We start from the raw sequence: 15,267 nt of genomic DNA, 5'->3' as shown, positions 1-15,267 counted from the left end.
CACCAGCTCCACCATGCTTGTCTCCATGGGCTGCAGGGCAATCTGTCTCCTCAGTGCTTGTAGTGTCTCTGCCCTCCTCCTCACTCACCTTGGTGCCTGCACGGTTGCTTACATCTTCTCACTCCCTTCGGCTGGTGTTTTCTCTCTCTTGGGCCTGCAGAGAGCTTCTAGCTGCTTCTTGCAGAAGCCACCCCTGCAGCCCCCCTTCTCCACCAGAACCCAGCCACACAAAACTACAACATCTGGTAAAACAGATCTCAGGTGGTAGCAAACTGCAGGTCATGATGAAGTGACATGCTTCAAGATCTGATGTTTAACCTCAGCACCCTCTGACATTCTGAGCGATTGAGCCTTAGCATTTGGGTGCACACACACACACTTTGTGCAGCTCCATCCTGCCCACAAAACAACTATATGGTCCCACGCTGCTCCTGTTAAGCTGTTTGAAAACTTTCTCGAGCTGGGAAACTCAAATGATCCAGCACATCTGCAAGGACTACGACTTCCACCAGGCTCTGCAAGATCCCCAGACACCAGCGTTCCAGAGCCAGGTCCCAAGATCATGCAATCTAGAGAGATGAGTCCCTGAGTGCGCCCTGCTACCAAAAAGCAGGAGTTAAAAACAAGCAAGCAAACAATCCCTGCTAAAAAAAGCTTCAGAAGGTTTAGATCAGGCTGCTCGGTTCTCACCTCTTAGTGTAGGGATGCACCAACACCTGCTGCTTTCAGCCCTCCCTCTCTTCTCTCATCACTTCTCCCTTCTGTATGGTGAGGGACTGGCACGTGCCTCCCTCCCTCTGTTCCTTGAATCTCAGGGTCAGAAGTGCTTTCTCGGTCCCCATGTAAGGCAAACCCTTCATTTCTCACAAGATGGGCACGAAAACCATTTCTTTTCTATTTTTCCAATATCCCCTTTCCTATGAGGCCACAGCTTACCTCTCCACAGCTTCTGTAGGACACCTTCTGCCCACTTACTGCCCGGCACCCCATATGTCCCCCTGAAACCCCCTGCCCTGAGCCCCTCTCCTGCACCTCTCCAGGGCTGCCCCAAAGCACTGGGAGGCAAGCAGATGGCACCGGTCACCGCGCCTCACCAGTCCCTTGCATAGGGTGAGGGACACAAGGGACAACAGGCAAGAGACATCTCCTGAAATGGGAAGAGAAATTCAGCTCCAGGGAGGGGGTGATTTCTCCTGTCATGAGACTGGGACTCTGAGCTTGGCCAGGACATCTCAGGTATCTGCCAGTGCACCCGCAGCTCCCAGAGACTTGGAAAGGGCCCACCTGGCAGGTCTCTGCTTCTTGTCTGGCTCAAGAAGCCGCCTAATCCTTTACTTCCAGCGCTTCCAAAACCCATCTCTTACTTCACGGGCAAATGTGTGTCAGTATAAACATGTAGGTGTGTTTGCATGTCTCTTGCTTTCTCAGTCTGCATTCAAATACAGGCTTTTCATTTTCACAGTTACAAATTGCGTTTACGCACGGGTTTTATTTCTTTGGTGTCTCTGCAGCTTCTTCAGGAAGAGGAACTCAAGGTACAAAACTTTTGGAAAATATTAGCCTTTTAATGACTACAAATATTAAATACTATCCTTAAAAAATATCTCAAATCAAAAGCTATAAACTCTTGGATAAATTCTGTTCCTCAGGCAGGCAGAATAAAACCAGCACATCTGCCGTTGCCTTCACGTCCCGCTTTCCACACCTCTGCACCGCTGCTTGAGCACTCCAAGCCTTTGCTCAGCATTCAGCTCTTAAGATGTCAGTGAGGCTTTTTGCCACATGCTGAGGTTGGCTGGCAGCGCACTCCTGCAGCTCGGAGCCCATCAGCTGGTAGAGGGCCACTGCAAGCTTGGTCACCACAGCCTTGATGTTGCCACTCCGCACAGGCAGGACGCTTCTTCCCAAGAGGAACCAGAGCGTGGGCAGGCCGTAGAGCTTGGCAGCTTGGGGTCTCCGGGGATAAACCCATGTCACAAGCTCTGTCGGGCAAGAAAGAAAAGCTTCTTAACAACCTTAAAGCAAACAACAGTATTATACCCCACTTCAGAACAGACAAACCCCTGCCAAATACATTTTGGTATATGCCTTCTGCAGGAGGGACACGCTTTATCAGCTGTTCCACTATGACAAGGCATTCCCTCTAAATAGTCCCTCCAACACTTCTTGACTCAGAAGGGGAGAGCAGCTGCAGCAGGTGATACCTGAGATGTGTGCTGTGACGTCGAGCAGAGCTTGGCCACTGAGCGACCGCACTCGTTGGGCCAGGGCTTGCAGCATCAGTGTGTTATCTGAAAGAGAAACAGTCATTTCTGCTCACTCTTCTGAGGTTCTAAGGCACCAAATATAAAGAGGGGGGAAGGGAGGGCAAGGGTAAGGGCACTTTCTACAATAAAATTCTTCCGGTTTCTGAGTCCTTTTCTTCTGGTTTTCCTCAAGCTTACTTTGAGGATTATGAAATTAAAAAAGGAAATTTCTCCTTTCACATTTGTCAATCCAAACCTGAGTGCTCTACAAGCAGCTGTGTTAAACATTGCACATCAGAGCCCTCACAATTGAAATCACATGTAAGCAGTGAAGAGCTTGAACCTCCTGGAGCTTTGCAGAAGCAACCTTCTCTCTCCTCAAAGGACAAGGGTGAGAAAGCTGACACGTCCCCATGTCCATAACTGTTGCCTGCATTGGTCTGCAAGAGTCCAGCCTCACCAGTTTGATCAGCCAAGCAAAGTTTTCCTTGCAGCATCAGAACTTTTTTCACAGACAGCACAAGCTATCAGCAGACTCGGGGTTGAGTTGGCTCCGAGGCAGAGGAGTCAGAGCTCAGCCTTACCTAGGTGAGCAATGCATGCTTCCAGCACCTTCGTGGCTGCAGCATAAATCCCCGACTGCTTTGAGTTCAGGTTCTCAGTGACCGCTAGCACCAGGGAGACCAGCACTGGGTGTAAGGCATCTCTGAGCATGGGTATCATCAAAGCCAGGACCTCTAGTGCCTGCTGGTTCACTTTTTTGTTGCAATCCCGAAGTCTCAGGCCAAACACATCAAAAATCTGTTCAGAAAACAAAGAAGATGAAAGCTGGATTCAAATGTCTTTCTTTCAAGAAGGGATGTAGAAACAAGTACCCAGCAAGATAACCGGGTAACTCAATCCTTCCTGTCAGGGCAGCACTTGCTAGCACAATGTCACTGCTTTCCCGGGGGCTACTAAGGGCTGGGAAGGGCCTTAAGGGGGAAGGAGCAGTAGAGATCCCCTATGTACCTGGACAATGTTGTTGGAAAGGAGCTGGGGGCTGCTCTTGCAGTACTCTAGTAGGAGCCCCACTCCCTCCAGTCTTGATTCAAAATCCTTGTCTGACAGGAGCCTGTAAAGCTCCTGCAGCTGGTTGGTTTCTTCCGCAGTCTGAAGTGACCTGTGACACACAGCCCGACGGGGTAAGAGGCGTCTGTCAGAGCCACATCTCAAGCTGAAAAATAAAAGGAAGATGTGTAGGACAAGGCAACAACCTCTGTCCCGCCTCATCTCTACCAGAAAGAATTTCCTGAGGAAGAGGCTGGTAAAGCTTGTCGTGTGCTTTGTCGGATAGAATGGAAGTGCTCAGTACCCTCCAGTAGTAGGCAGCTCGTCCTGAGGCATCATTGAACTGCTCTTCCTAGGATTCTTGTGGACCTTGTCAGATGGAGCCGCACATTTAGGACTTTCCACTCCCTATAGAAGAAAAACATGAAGCTATAGACTATCAAATTTTAAAGTATTTGCTTAGAACACAAGTAAAAACCAGGATCAAGGCTACCAAGACATGCTTAGGGAAACACGTTATAGAGAGAGGGAGAGATGCCAGCGATTCAGGGATGTCTGCTCTTTGTTTCCAAAAACCCAAGGCTGTAAGGGCTACCATAATGAGCAGCAGTAGAAAATCCTGAATTCATTAGTCTTGAGCACAAAGAGGAATTTGGTTCACACTCACTCTCCCTGTTCCTGCAGAGTAAGTCGAAAGGAATGGGGGTGAGGGTTGGGGAAAATGGAGGCAGGGGAGAGAGTTTCTTCTGGATGCTGAATTGATGAAGCTTCTTCCAGCTCCACAGCACATGACAACACAGCAGGATTGTGATTGCCCTGTGCACCTTTTGTATATTTGCAATTTCTCCTTCCCTTTCCTGTTTGGGGCTGATAAACAGGCTGAGGTGCAACACTTCATTCCCAAGATCAAAACGATTCAGTGGAAGAAGAAATAAGATCGGGTATCTATAATCTCACATGAGTATTCTCACTTCTTGCAGAAAAGAGGCATTTCTCCTGCCAAGTACTTACTTTCTTCTTGATTGTTTCCATGACTTGTTTCAAATCATGTGAGGGGCCAGACTGGTTCAAATACTTGGCAAACTTTGGATGACTCATCAATACATTAAGCATCTGCCGTCCATAATACCTGACACAGGAAAGAGAAAAAGGAATGGCTGCTTTTGCATCTGAGCGTTCCTGTCTCTTCTCCCCTGGCAATAAGCCAGGAAAACGCGCCCATGAAATAAGCTGAGATCTTAAACTCGTCACGTGTAATGCCTATTACCTATTCAGCAAAGAGATACTTAGTTCCACTTACTGCCACTGCCCGGGAAGCCACCCTTCTCTGGCTGAGGGAGAAACTGGGCTAAATCGCCTCACGCTTGCTATTTACGATTCTGTACTACATGTATGCAGAGGGGCAGCTAGCTGCTTGTGTGTTCTTAGCATCTAGTAATTTAAACTAAGAATCGAAATAGGGGGGATTGGGTTTGGCGCTATGAAATTGTAACTGATCAAGATCGCCACCTTGTGTCCTGATGAGAATCCTGAGCGAGCCTCACCACCGTGTTCACCAGCTCGTCGGTATTAATGTGTTTGCCTGAGAGGAGCTTCTTAGCCCCGATTGTTTCTATCGTCGTCAGGAGGTGTTCAGCCGCACACTTCCGCACCATGACATTGCGGTGCCTGCAAACAAGAGAACAAGCACTGGAACAGAGCGAAAAGGAAAGCCAGGAGCACAGGCTTTGCTCACAGCATGCTCCCTGTCCTAGCTGAGGAGGAGGCATGTGTTCTCGCTGCAGCTTTTGCCACCTGCACAAGATCCTGGCCTCAGATAAATACAAACGTTGGCATTTTACAAAGGAAGGGAAAGGGAGGAATTCCAGCTCCCTGGACTATGTGACAGCTCAGTTCCTTTCAATTCCCTCTGTCTGAGAGGCAATTCTGGGAAAGACAATTCATCCTGACCACTCAGGGGGCTCCCAGGACACTGACAGAACTGCAGCAGGATTCAGGCTTATCCCACCTGTTTCTCTCCACTCTGCTTTTGCAGGGGCAGGGAGCAGGGGCAGCTTCTGCAAGAAGCAGCAAGCTGCTACTGCAGGCCCAAGAGAGCAACCGCCAGCCGGGCTCAAGGCCGGACGTTCCACTGAGCAAGGCCGAGCCCATGAACAACGGCCACAGTGCCTCTGGGAATCACATTTAGGAAAAAAAAAAACCACAAGCAGCCGCTTTTTGCCCCCAGAGAAGGGAGTGAGAAAACGTAACATAGTCTGCAGGCACCACAGTCACCGCAGAGGGGTGGGGAGGCCCATTGCAGGCGCCAGAGAGAAACCTGCAAATCTGCACAGCCGAGGACAAAAAATGGCGGGAAAAATCCCTGTGGGGCAGGAAGCTGCAGAATATCCAGCCATGCAACCAGTTTGAGCTTTGGGAAGAGGTACATTGCAATGTTTTGCCCTTTTCCAAAGCTGAGGAAAGGGTTGCGGTCGTTTTAGCCACGTTGTCCTTTCCAGAGGGTGGGGAGCCTGTTTGAAACAGGCCCGGCACAAAGATCTGATGGTCAGCACTTGCTTCAGCTATCCCTTGGGTGTCAGCCTGGGAAGCTGCCTGTAAAATGGCTTACCAGGTTAAGGCTAACCTGCAGCAGCACTTTGGAGAGAAAATGGAGCTGGAACGACAGTGATGGTCAGGCTCCTCTCAGCAGGGGCCCCGCCTGTTGAGCAGGCTGTGCTGCACCTAGCAGGTTCTCCCCCACACGCTCTGTGTGCCAGCAATGAACCTCCTTATTTCTCAAGTTAATGGGATAATGATGCTGGGTTTTAACTTGTGCCTCTGTGCTTAGCACTGCTAAAGGTCCAAGGCTGCTCACTGCTGGAACTGCCACTGTCCCTCCTCCCTTTGTGGAAACAAAGTGGCTGCAGTAGGACACAATTTGATACAAGAGAAAGGGAGTGAGGGGTACCAGAGAACCTAACCACCGAGTTCACGCATGGTGCAGGAGAAAGGACCCTTCCCGACCAGCATTCCCCTTCTGCCTCCCATCCCTTCCCCACACACACACAAAGGCAAACGATAGCATGAAGAGAAGAACTACTTACTGGATTCCACTCGCCATGAGAGCAGTCATGGCTCGTGCAGGAGTCACATTCTGCACCATGAGCCCCAAGGATCGACTGGCTCCTTTCTGGATGAAATCACTGGAGTCCCCCATCCTCTGGAGCAAGGCCTGACATATCATATCAACGTCATGGTCCATTTTCTTCTTCAAGGTCCTGAAGAGCTCTCCGAGTGTGCCAATTGCAAAGCGAGATACCTTGGACCGCAGGTTGTTCACCTGGGGAAGTCATGAAGGGAAATGTAAGAATCACCCGGTAAAGGTACTCACTTCCCCCCAGGAAAAGGCCAAGGAAGCACAGTAAGAGCAAGCAGAAGAGACCACAGGCACAGAAACACACTTACTCTGACACAAACAACTTCACTTTTACAATACAATTTGAAGGAGACCGAACGCCTAAGCATAAAGTGTGCTGCTCAGCCCATAATGCTTACTGCTTGGATTTTAGGCCCTTTTATGAAGACAAGCAAATTCATTAAAGCAAGGGTTGGGTTTTAAGATCGAGGGACAAGATGCTAAATAGCTCAAAGAGGAGGCAGACAGATGCCCTCCGTGCCAGTCAGGATATCTATATGTACAGACAGATCCTACAGAACAAGTGACATATTGCCATTTTTAGGCCTCATTTTCTTAATAGCTACGAGGCAGACACTGAGTAGAGAAGTAAAGGAAGAAGCACGTGTCTACTCTACGCCCCATGGATGAGGCACAGGGGACACAGTTCAACACATTGTTCTTACCTCTTTGCTAACTGCCAAAGAAACATCACGAAGTCTGGGAAGAAGGACTTCGGAGTGGCGGATAGCCAGGCACCTGATGCTGAAGAGTCCCTTTGCCTTTTGCTCCCTGAAAAGCCATTTCAAGAAAGATTCATTTTTCTCCCCACCCAAGAACTGGGCAGTGAAATGCCCAGGCTGTCAGTTAAACAAAGGGAGTATCCTTCTCATACAGCAGCACTCCATTACGTTGTGGAACTCATTGCCACAGGATGCTGGCATGTGATACATTCACTGTTTCGCTGGAACTGCAGGCCAGGACTGGGGACCCGTCCCCACTGGGGTCCCTGAGTGTTAACCCAGACTCCCACACTTGCAGCAGTTCTCTGCACCTCACAGGGCACCAAAAAGGAAGGGGGAAGAGAAAAGGGAGAGGGGCCAGACAAAGAGGCTGCACAAGGAGAAGGATTGTGGAAGGGGTTTCACCGTTATCTCAGTGTGAATGGAGCCCTAGTGACTCGATGCTGACCCAGAAATCAAAAGGACAACCAACATGCCTCTGAAATTCTCAGGACTCTACTCTTGTCTGTGTCTACCTTTTTTTAAAAAATTTTCTTCCCTCCTTAAGTGGAAATGACAGGCTGGGCATCTCTACACCATGGCTTAGTGCATTTCTCAGAAAAAGCAACTCCCTGCAGGCGCTCACTTGCAGGACTCACTTGCAGGAGGACATAGGGAAGCAAATCAAAGGCTTATACTGGGACTGCTTTGGAGTGGTTTCACTAGTTCCCTTTGGACATCTGAGCTGCGTGGCCTCGGAGGCACTAGAAAAAAGCTTCTCATTTACCTGCACACTGACAGGGAGAAAGAGCAAACAAGGTGTTTTCTTACCAGTCATCGCTGCTGAGCCATGTCAGGGCATTGAGCAGCTCCTGCTGTGGTTCAGCAAAGGGTCTGACTTCCCAGGCACTTCCTTCCTCTGCCTCCTCTTCCCAGTCCAGGAAGTCCAGAGCAGTGGCAGGCTGCGACATCCCTGTTAGGACAGGGTCAGGCATCAGCATCGCATACCCCGGGGCAAGGCATCCCACCTGAGGAGCAGCTCCCAGGGCACAGTGTGATGTGTCACCCTCTGAATCTGAGAGTGCCTCTGTTTCCATTTGCTTCAAATGTTCTAGAACGCAGGGAGCTGAGTGCACATACATTTTAGCGTGCTCTTGGGAAAGAAGTTGGTTTTGGAATGAGACAGTTTGTGCTTCTTGTGCAAGGAGAGAGCTGGTGGTGGGGCTGCAGTGGAGTGGGCTCACCTGAGGAATTGTGCTGGAACTTGCCACGCTGGTGGGTGACAGGGATGCTGGGGAGTGGGCACCTGGTGACACCCTTCCTGGAGGCAGAAAGAGAGCTCTGCTCTTTGCACGCATCGCTCGTGCTGGGGTCACTGCAAACTGCCCCCTTGATAGGTGGTAGGTGAATGCCTGCAGAGACCAAAAAGGACCTTGTAAGTGGAGAGTGGTGGGCAGGGTGGCTGGGGGCTTAGAAAGGGCTTTTTTTAGTCTTTGCTTAGTTTTTAATCAGTTGGAAGCAGCAGTGCTGAGGTACTGACAGGCTGACTCCTGCTCTTACCTCTGAGGGCAGAGTGATTGCAAAGAATGTTTATCAATACAGTGAGAGGTGCTTTATTTTATATATATATATAACATTATATATATATATGTCATATTTTATATGTATATATATAATTCCTCCCAGATGGAGCTAGGTCACATCCCTTTGTCATCTCAAACAACTCCCAGTGCACACTAACATGAGAGAGTGACCCCAAAAATCGTTGAATCGTAGAACACTGTGGGTTGGGAGGAGCCTTTAAATGCCATCTAGTCCATCTTCAGCTACATCAGGTTGCTCTGTCTAACCTGACCTCCAGCACCTCCAGTGCAGTTATGCTTTCCCTCAGAAAGCATTAGGAAAACTCGGTAGGGCTTTTCTTTCTTTTGCTTTCCAGTTTCAGCGGCTGCACAGGGACAGGATGCGTTTCAACCAACCAACCAGACTTCCACAGTGTCACCCATGGGTCAGGATTCCAATGGTCATTTTGGGACAGCCACTCCCTGTACCTACCACCAGGTTGAAGGGTCTTCTCTTCATTTCTCCTGCCTGATCTTGGCCTTAAGAAAATGAAGGATAAAAGAATATGTGAGGAGAGAGAAAGAGAAGCGGGGTACAGCATTCAAGGAGCTAACCTCTCTTAGCATGGCCATTCTGATGAAGGAGGGGATGCAACCCATAAAACCAACACTATACGAGGCGGATTAATTGCCTTTACACTTCCAGTTGTTGATTGCTCACCAAGCTCTAGCTGAAACACAGGAGTCATTTTTCACTTTGGGCCTTACCTATCCAATTCTGCTCTCTCTCCTTTTGCAGCCAAGCGCCTCACGCTGTTACATACATCCCCTCTGAAGCAGCAAGAGATGGGAAGGCAGTCTGGAGTCTGCACTGAGGGCGACTACCTTTATGCTGCTCCACAAGCCTCCCTTTGTCTGCCCACGCCTTAAACTGATGACAGTATCTTGTTCCACGTGGTAGTACCACTGCTGTCTCCCGAGAGTAATACTACAGCTCGCTGCTCTTTCACAAAGAAAAAGGGGTTTTGGAGTCCAGTGAGGACCTGCTTTTAAGGTACTCTTAAATCCTGCCTCCTCCTGCCCACCACCAGCCCTGATCTGAAGAGCGTTTGAGGCGGGTTTTGACATCGTGCTGGATCCACAGAGATACACAAAATGGTGCATGCAGAGAAGTTTCCCTAAAGATACTGGAGAGCTGACTGTGGAAAATAAGCGCGAGGTGAACGGCTTCTTGGAGGATCAGGCGCTTGGACTTACCACATCTTCAGGGTCTCTTGGCAAGGCAGGTGCTGAGCCCTGTGGGGAGGGACTGCAGTGCTGCCAGGAGCCCCGTCAGATGGACCTGGTGACACAGGGATAGCGGAGAGCAAAGGCGGCAACTTCTCCCAAGGCCCACTTCTGGGTCTGACTTCCCAGGCACTTCCCTCCTCTGCCTCCTCTTCCCAGTCCAGGAAGTCCAGAGCAGTGGCAGGTTGCGACCTCCCTGTTAGGACAGGGTCAGGCATCAGCATCGCATACCCCGGGGCAAGGCATCCCACCTGAGGAGCAGCTCCCAGGGCACAGTGTGATGTGTCACCCTCTGAATCTGAGAGTGCCTCTGTTTCCATTTGCTTCAAATGTTCTAGAACGCAGGGAGCTGAGTGCACATACATTTTAGCGTGCTCTTGGGAAAGAAGTTGGTTTTGGAATGAGATAGTTTGTGCTTCTTGTGCAAGGAGAGAGCTGGTGGTGGGGCTGCAGTGGAGTGGGCTCACCTGAGGAATTGTGCTGGAACTTGCCACGCTGGTGGGTGACAGGGATGCTGGGGAGTGGGCACCTGGTGACACCCTTCCTGGAGGCAGAAAGAGAGCTCTGCTCTTTGCACGCATCGCTCGTGCTGGGGTCACTGCAAACTGCCCCCTTGATAGGTGGTAGGTGAATGCCTGCAGAGACCAAAAAGGACCTTGTAAGTGGAGAGTGGTGGGCAGGGTGGCTGGGGGCTTAGAAAGGGCTTTTTTTAGTCTTTGCTTAGTTTTTAATCAGTTGGAAGCAGCAGTGCTGAGGTACTGACAGGCTGACTCCTGCTCTTTCCTTTGAGGGCAGAGTGATTGCAAAGAATGTTTATCAATACAGTGAGAGGCGCTTTATTTTATATATATACATATAAAATTATATATATATAATATAATATTTATATATATAATTCCTCCCAGATTTAGCTGGGTCCAATCCCTTTGTCGTCCCAAACAACTCCCAGTGCACACTAACATGAGAGAGTGACCCCAAAAATCGTTGAATCGTAGAACACTGTGGGTTGGGAGGAGCCTTTAAATGCCATCTAGTCCATCTTCAGCTACATCAGGTTGCTCTGTCTAACCTGACCTCCAGCACCTCCAGTGCAGTTATGCTTTCCCTCAGAAAGCATTAGGAAAACTCGGTAGGGCTTTTCTTTCTTTTGCTTTCCAGTTTCAGCGGCTGCACAGGGACAGGATGCGTTTCAACCAACCAACCAGACTTCCACAGTGCCACCCATGGGTCATTTTGGGACAGCCACTCCCTGTACCTACCACCAGGTTGAAGGGTCTTCTCTTCATTTCTCCTGCCTGATCTTGGCCTTAAGAAAATGAAGGATAAAAGAATATGTGAGGAGAGAGAAAGAGAAGCGGGGTACAGCATTCAAGGAGCTAACCTCTCTTAGCATGGCCATTCTGATGAAGGAGGGGATGCAACCCATAAAACCAACACTATACGAGGCGGATTAATTGCCTTTACACTTCCAGTTGTTGATTGCTCACCAAGCTCTAGCTGAAACACAGGAGTCATTTTTCACTTTGGGCCTTACCTATCCAATTCTGCTCTCTCTCCTTTTGCAGCCAAGCGCCTCACGCTGTTACATACATCCCCTCTGAAGCAGCAAGAGATGGGAAGGCAGTCTGGAGTCTGCACTGAGGGCGACTGCCTTTATGCTGCTCCACAAGCCTCCCTTTGTCTGCCCACGCCTTAAACTGATGACAGTATCTTGTTCCACGTGGTAGTACCACTGCTGTCTCCCGAGAGTAATACTACAGCTCGCTGCTCTTTCACAAAGAAAAAGGGGTTTTGGAGTCCAGTGAGGACCTGCTTTTAAGGTACTCTTAAATCCTGCCTCCTCCTGCCCACCACCAGCCCTGATCTGAAGAGCGTTTGAGGCGGGTTTTGACATCGTGCTGGATCCACAGAGATACACAAAATGGTGCATGCAGAGAAGTTTCCCTAAAGATACTGGAGAGCTGACTGTGGAAAATAAGCGCGAGGTGAACGGCTTCTTGGAGGATCAGGCGCTTGGACTTACCACATCTTCAGGGTCTCTTGGCAAGGCAGGTGCTGAGCCCTGTGGGGAGGGACTGCAGTGCTGCCAGGAGCCCCGTCAGATGGACCTGGTGACACAGGGATAGCGGAGAGCAAAGGCGGCAACTTCTCCCAAGGCCCACTTCTGCAGCACAGCAGAGATGCCTGGAAAGACCAGAACACAGCGCTCAGCCTGAGCATCCAGCCTGCCCCCTTCGACTCCCACCTGGCATCTATCTGGCAGGCTCCTTACCCTACTGCTCTGTGTAAGGACCCTCTGCCTGATGAAATCACTTCAGGCTCCCCATGCCATTGCTAGGAAGGGGGGTGGAGGGAGCAGGGTGTGACGTGCACCCTTCCTTACTATCCCAACATCCTTGTCACAGACAGAGAGCCAGATCAGGACCAGAATTGCCCCTTCCCATCACTCGCTCCTGGGCAGATCCATCGAAGAGAATGAAGGGGGGTCTCTGAAACCTAGAAACAGTACTAGAGAGAACTGTGCAGGGGGACGTGGCTCTAGAACTCAAGCAGCGCACTGTCCCGCTGAGCCCTTCCTTGGCTCACTCAGTGACTTCCCAGGGATTGCACCACAAGTGCTCCATCCCCAGCCCACGAACTCAGAGGCTCCATCACCCGGGTTGTGAATATGGACTGAGAAGAAGCTGCAGGTGAGGTCGAAGGGAAGAGCTGAGTTAGCTGACCTCGCGCCTTTACAATCAACCCATCTGATGAGCCGGGCACTCAAGATTCTTCAATCAGTCAAGGAAGCTCAGCTTGTTTGTATCCTTCATAAAGCCAGCCTGTTTAATTCTTCTTAATGAATTGCCAGTTGGGCCACAGTCCCTGGCCTGACTGGCAGCAGCAGTCATCTGGCTATTGTTGGTAACAGAGAAGGCAAAGGAATTAACGACAGAGATGTGGTGCCCTGCGCATCACTGGAGGAGGGCAGGAGCACCTGCTGCTCTCAAACACCTACTCTGACACAGAGCCAGCACATGAGGACCAGCCTCCAAGAACCATTTCTCTCTGAAATCAAGGTGCTTTTTACATTTGGCTGGGCCATCAGTGCATATTCCAGCCCTTCCCATCCTTACCTCCTTCTTCAGGGATCCAACAACTGCCACAAAACTGCAAGTCTGAGTCAGTGCTTCCGCCGCGCAGAGCTGTGTATCTGGGTTGGAAGGTGGGAATGCTCCCACGGTAGACAGCAACTGGCGCGTGGTACTTGTCTTCCAAATGAGGACAGCACAAATTGCTGAAATCTGCGGGATCTGATACCGAGAGGTGAAAACACACTCCTCTCCTCACCACCGCAAAGAGGAAGACTGAGACACCAGTGGTGCCCTGGGGCTCTAAGCCCTAGCCTTACGTGACCTCACAGTACTACAGCACAACCACAACATACTCAAATTTGCATATGTGTTGCTAGTTGCCCATCCACAACCACAAGATTTCTTTCCTCTCCTTTCATTGGATGTCTTGGGTTGCAAGGGACTTTTTAAGGTCATCTAGTCCAAGCCCCCTGCAGTGAGCAGGGACATCTGCACTAGATCCGGTCACTCATAGCCCTACCAAGCCTGACCTTGAGTATCTCCAGGGATGGACCCTTCAGTAGTTGAGGACAGCCGCTCAGTTATTGCTGTAGAACAAATCAGTCCATGGCAGGTGGCAAAAATACCAGATAAAAGATACGCTCTTGGATCAATCTCTCTCTGCCGTAAGCATGGGGAGATCCTAACCATGCCAGTGAGGTGTGTGGTCACCTTCCTGCCACTGCTGCGCACAATAGAGCTAAAGCAATGCACTCTGCTCTCAGAGGTGAGCAGGTACACGCAGCTCTCCCACTGGCACTAGAAATACCAACACCAGCTCCACCATGCTTGTCTCCATGGGCTGCAGGGCAATCTGTCTCCTCAGTGCTTGTAGTGTCTCTGCCCTCCTCCTCACTCACCTTGGTGCCTGCACGGTTGCTTACATCTTCTCACTCCCTTCGGCTGGTGTTTTCTCTCTCTTGGGCCTGCAGAGAGCTTCTAGCTGCTTCTTGCAGAAGCCACCCCTGCAGCCCCCCTTCTCCACCAGAACCCAGCCACACAAAACTACAACATCTGGTAAAACAGATCTCAGGTGGTAGCAAACTGCAGGTCATGATGAAGTGACAGGCTTCAAGATCTGATGTTTAACCTCAGCACCCTCTGACATTCTGAGCGATTGAGCCTTAGCATTTGGGTGCACACACACACACACTTTGTGCAGCTCCATCCTGCCCACAAAACAACTATATGGTCCCACGCTGCTCCTGTTAAGCTGTTTGAAAACTTTCTCGAGCTGGGAAACTCAAATGATCCAGCAGATCTGCAAGGACTACGACTTCCACCAGGCTCTGCAAGATCCCCAGACACCAGCGTTCCAGAGCCAGGTCCCAAGATCATGCAATCTAGAGAGATGAGATCCTGAGTGCGCCCTGCTACCAAAAAGCAGGAGTTAAAAACAAGCAAGCAAACAATCCCTGCTAAAAAAAGCTTCAGAAGGTTTAGATCAGGCTGCTCGGTTCTCACCTCTTAGTGTAGGGATGCACCAACACCTGCTGCTTTCAGCCCTCCCTCTCTTCTCTCATCATTTCTCCCTTCTGTATGGTGAGGGACTGGCACGTGCCTCCCTCACTCTGTTCCTTGAATCTCAGGGTCAGAAGTGCTTTCTTGGTCCCCATGTAAGGCAAACCCTTCACTTCTCACAACATGGGCACGAAAACCATTTCTTTTCTATTTTTCCAACATCCCCTTTCCTATGAGGCCACAGCTTACCTCTCCACAGCTTCTGTAGGACACCTTCTGCCCACTTACTGCCCGGCATCCCATATGTCCCCCTGAAACCCCCTGCCCTGAGCCCCTCTCCTGCACCTCTCCAGGGCTGCCCCAAAGCACTGGGAGGCAGGCAGATGGCACCGGTCACCACGCTTCACCAGTCGCTTGCATAGGGGAGCACAAGGGACAACAGGCAAGAGACATCTCCTGAAATGGGAAGAGAAATTCAGCTCCAGGGAGGGGGCAATTTCTCCTGTCGTGAGACTGGGACTCTGAGCTTGGCCAGGACATCTCAGGTATCTGCCAGTGCACCCGCAGCTCCCAGAGACTTGGAAAGGGCCCACCTGGCAGGTCTCTGCTTCTTGTCTGGCTCAAGAAGCCGCCTAATCCTTTACTTCCAGCGCTTCCAAAACCCATCTCTTA

At 50.3% G+C, this 15,267-nt stretch overlaps 1 protein-coding gene across 1 annotated transcript; it reads right to left on the bottom strand.

The window, feature by feature from the left end:
* Positions 1–1,740: 1,740 nt before the first annotated feature.
* LOC311189455 (TOG array regulator of axonemal microtubules protein 2-like) lies at positions 1,741–14,893 on the bottom strand (the record flags this gene model as incomplete). Its single annotated transcript, XM_084261119.1, has 13 exons — positions 1,741–1,982; positions 2,205–2,291; positions 2,831–3,047; positions 3,258–3,408; positions 3,601–3,704; positions 4,308–4,425; positions 4,806–4,964; positions 6,380–6,615; positions 7,137–7,242; positions 8,004–8,145; positions 8,417–8,584; positions 13,138–13,272; positions 14,845–14,893. The coding sequence occupies 13 exons, from the start codon at positions 14,891–14,893 to the stop codon at positions 1,741–1,743; spliced, it is 1,914 nt and encodes a 637-aa protein (XP_084117245.1).
* Positions 14,894–15,267: the final 374 nt, after the last annotated feature.

This window comes from Gallinula chloropus (assembly GCF_964237585.1).
Source record: "Gallinula chloropus genome assembly, chromosome: 3".
In the NCBI taxonomy this organism is placed as follows: Eukaryota; Metazoa; Chordata; class Aves; order Gruiformes; family Rallidae; genus Gallinula; species Gallinula chloropus.
Note: the sequence above shows the minus strand (reverse complement) of the source record. Positions and strands in the feature narration are given on the sequence as shown.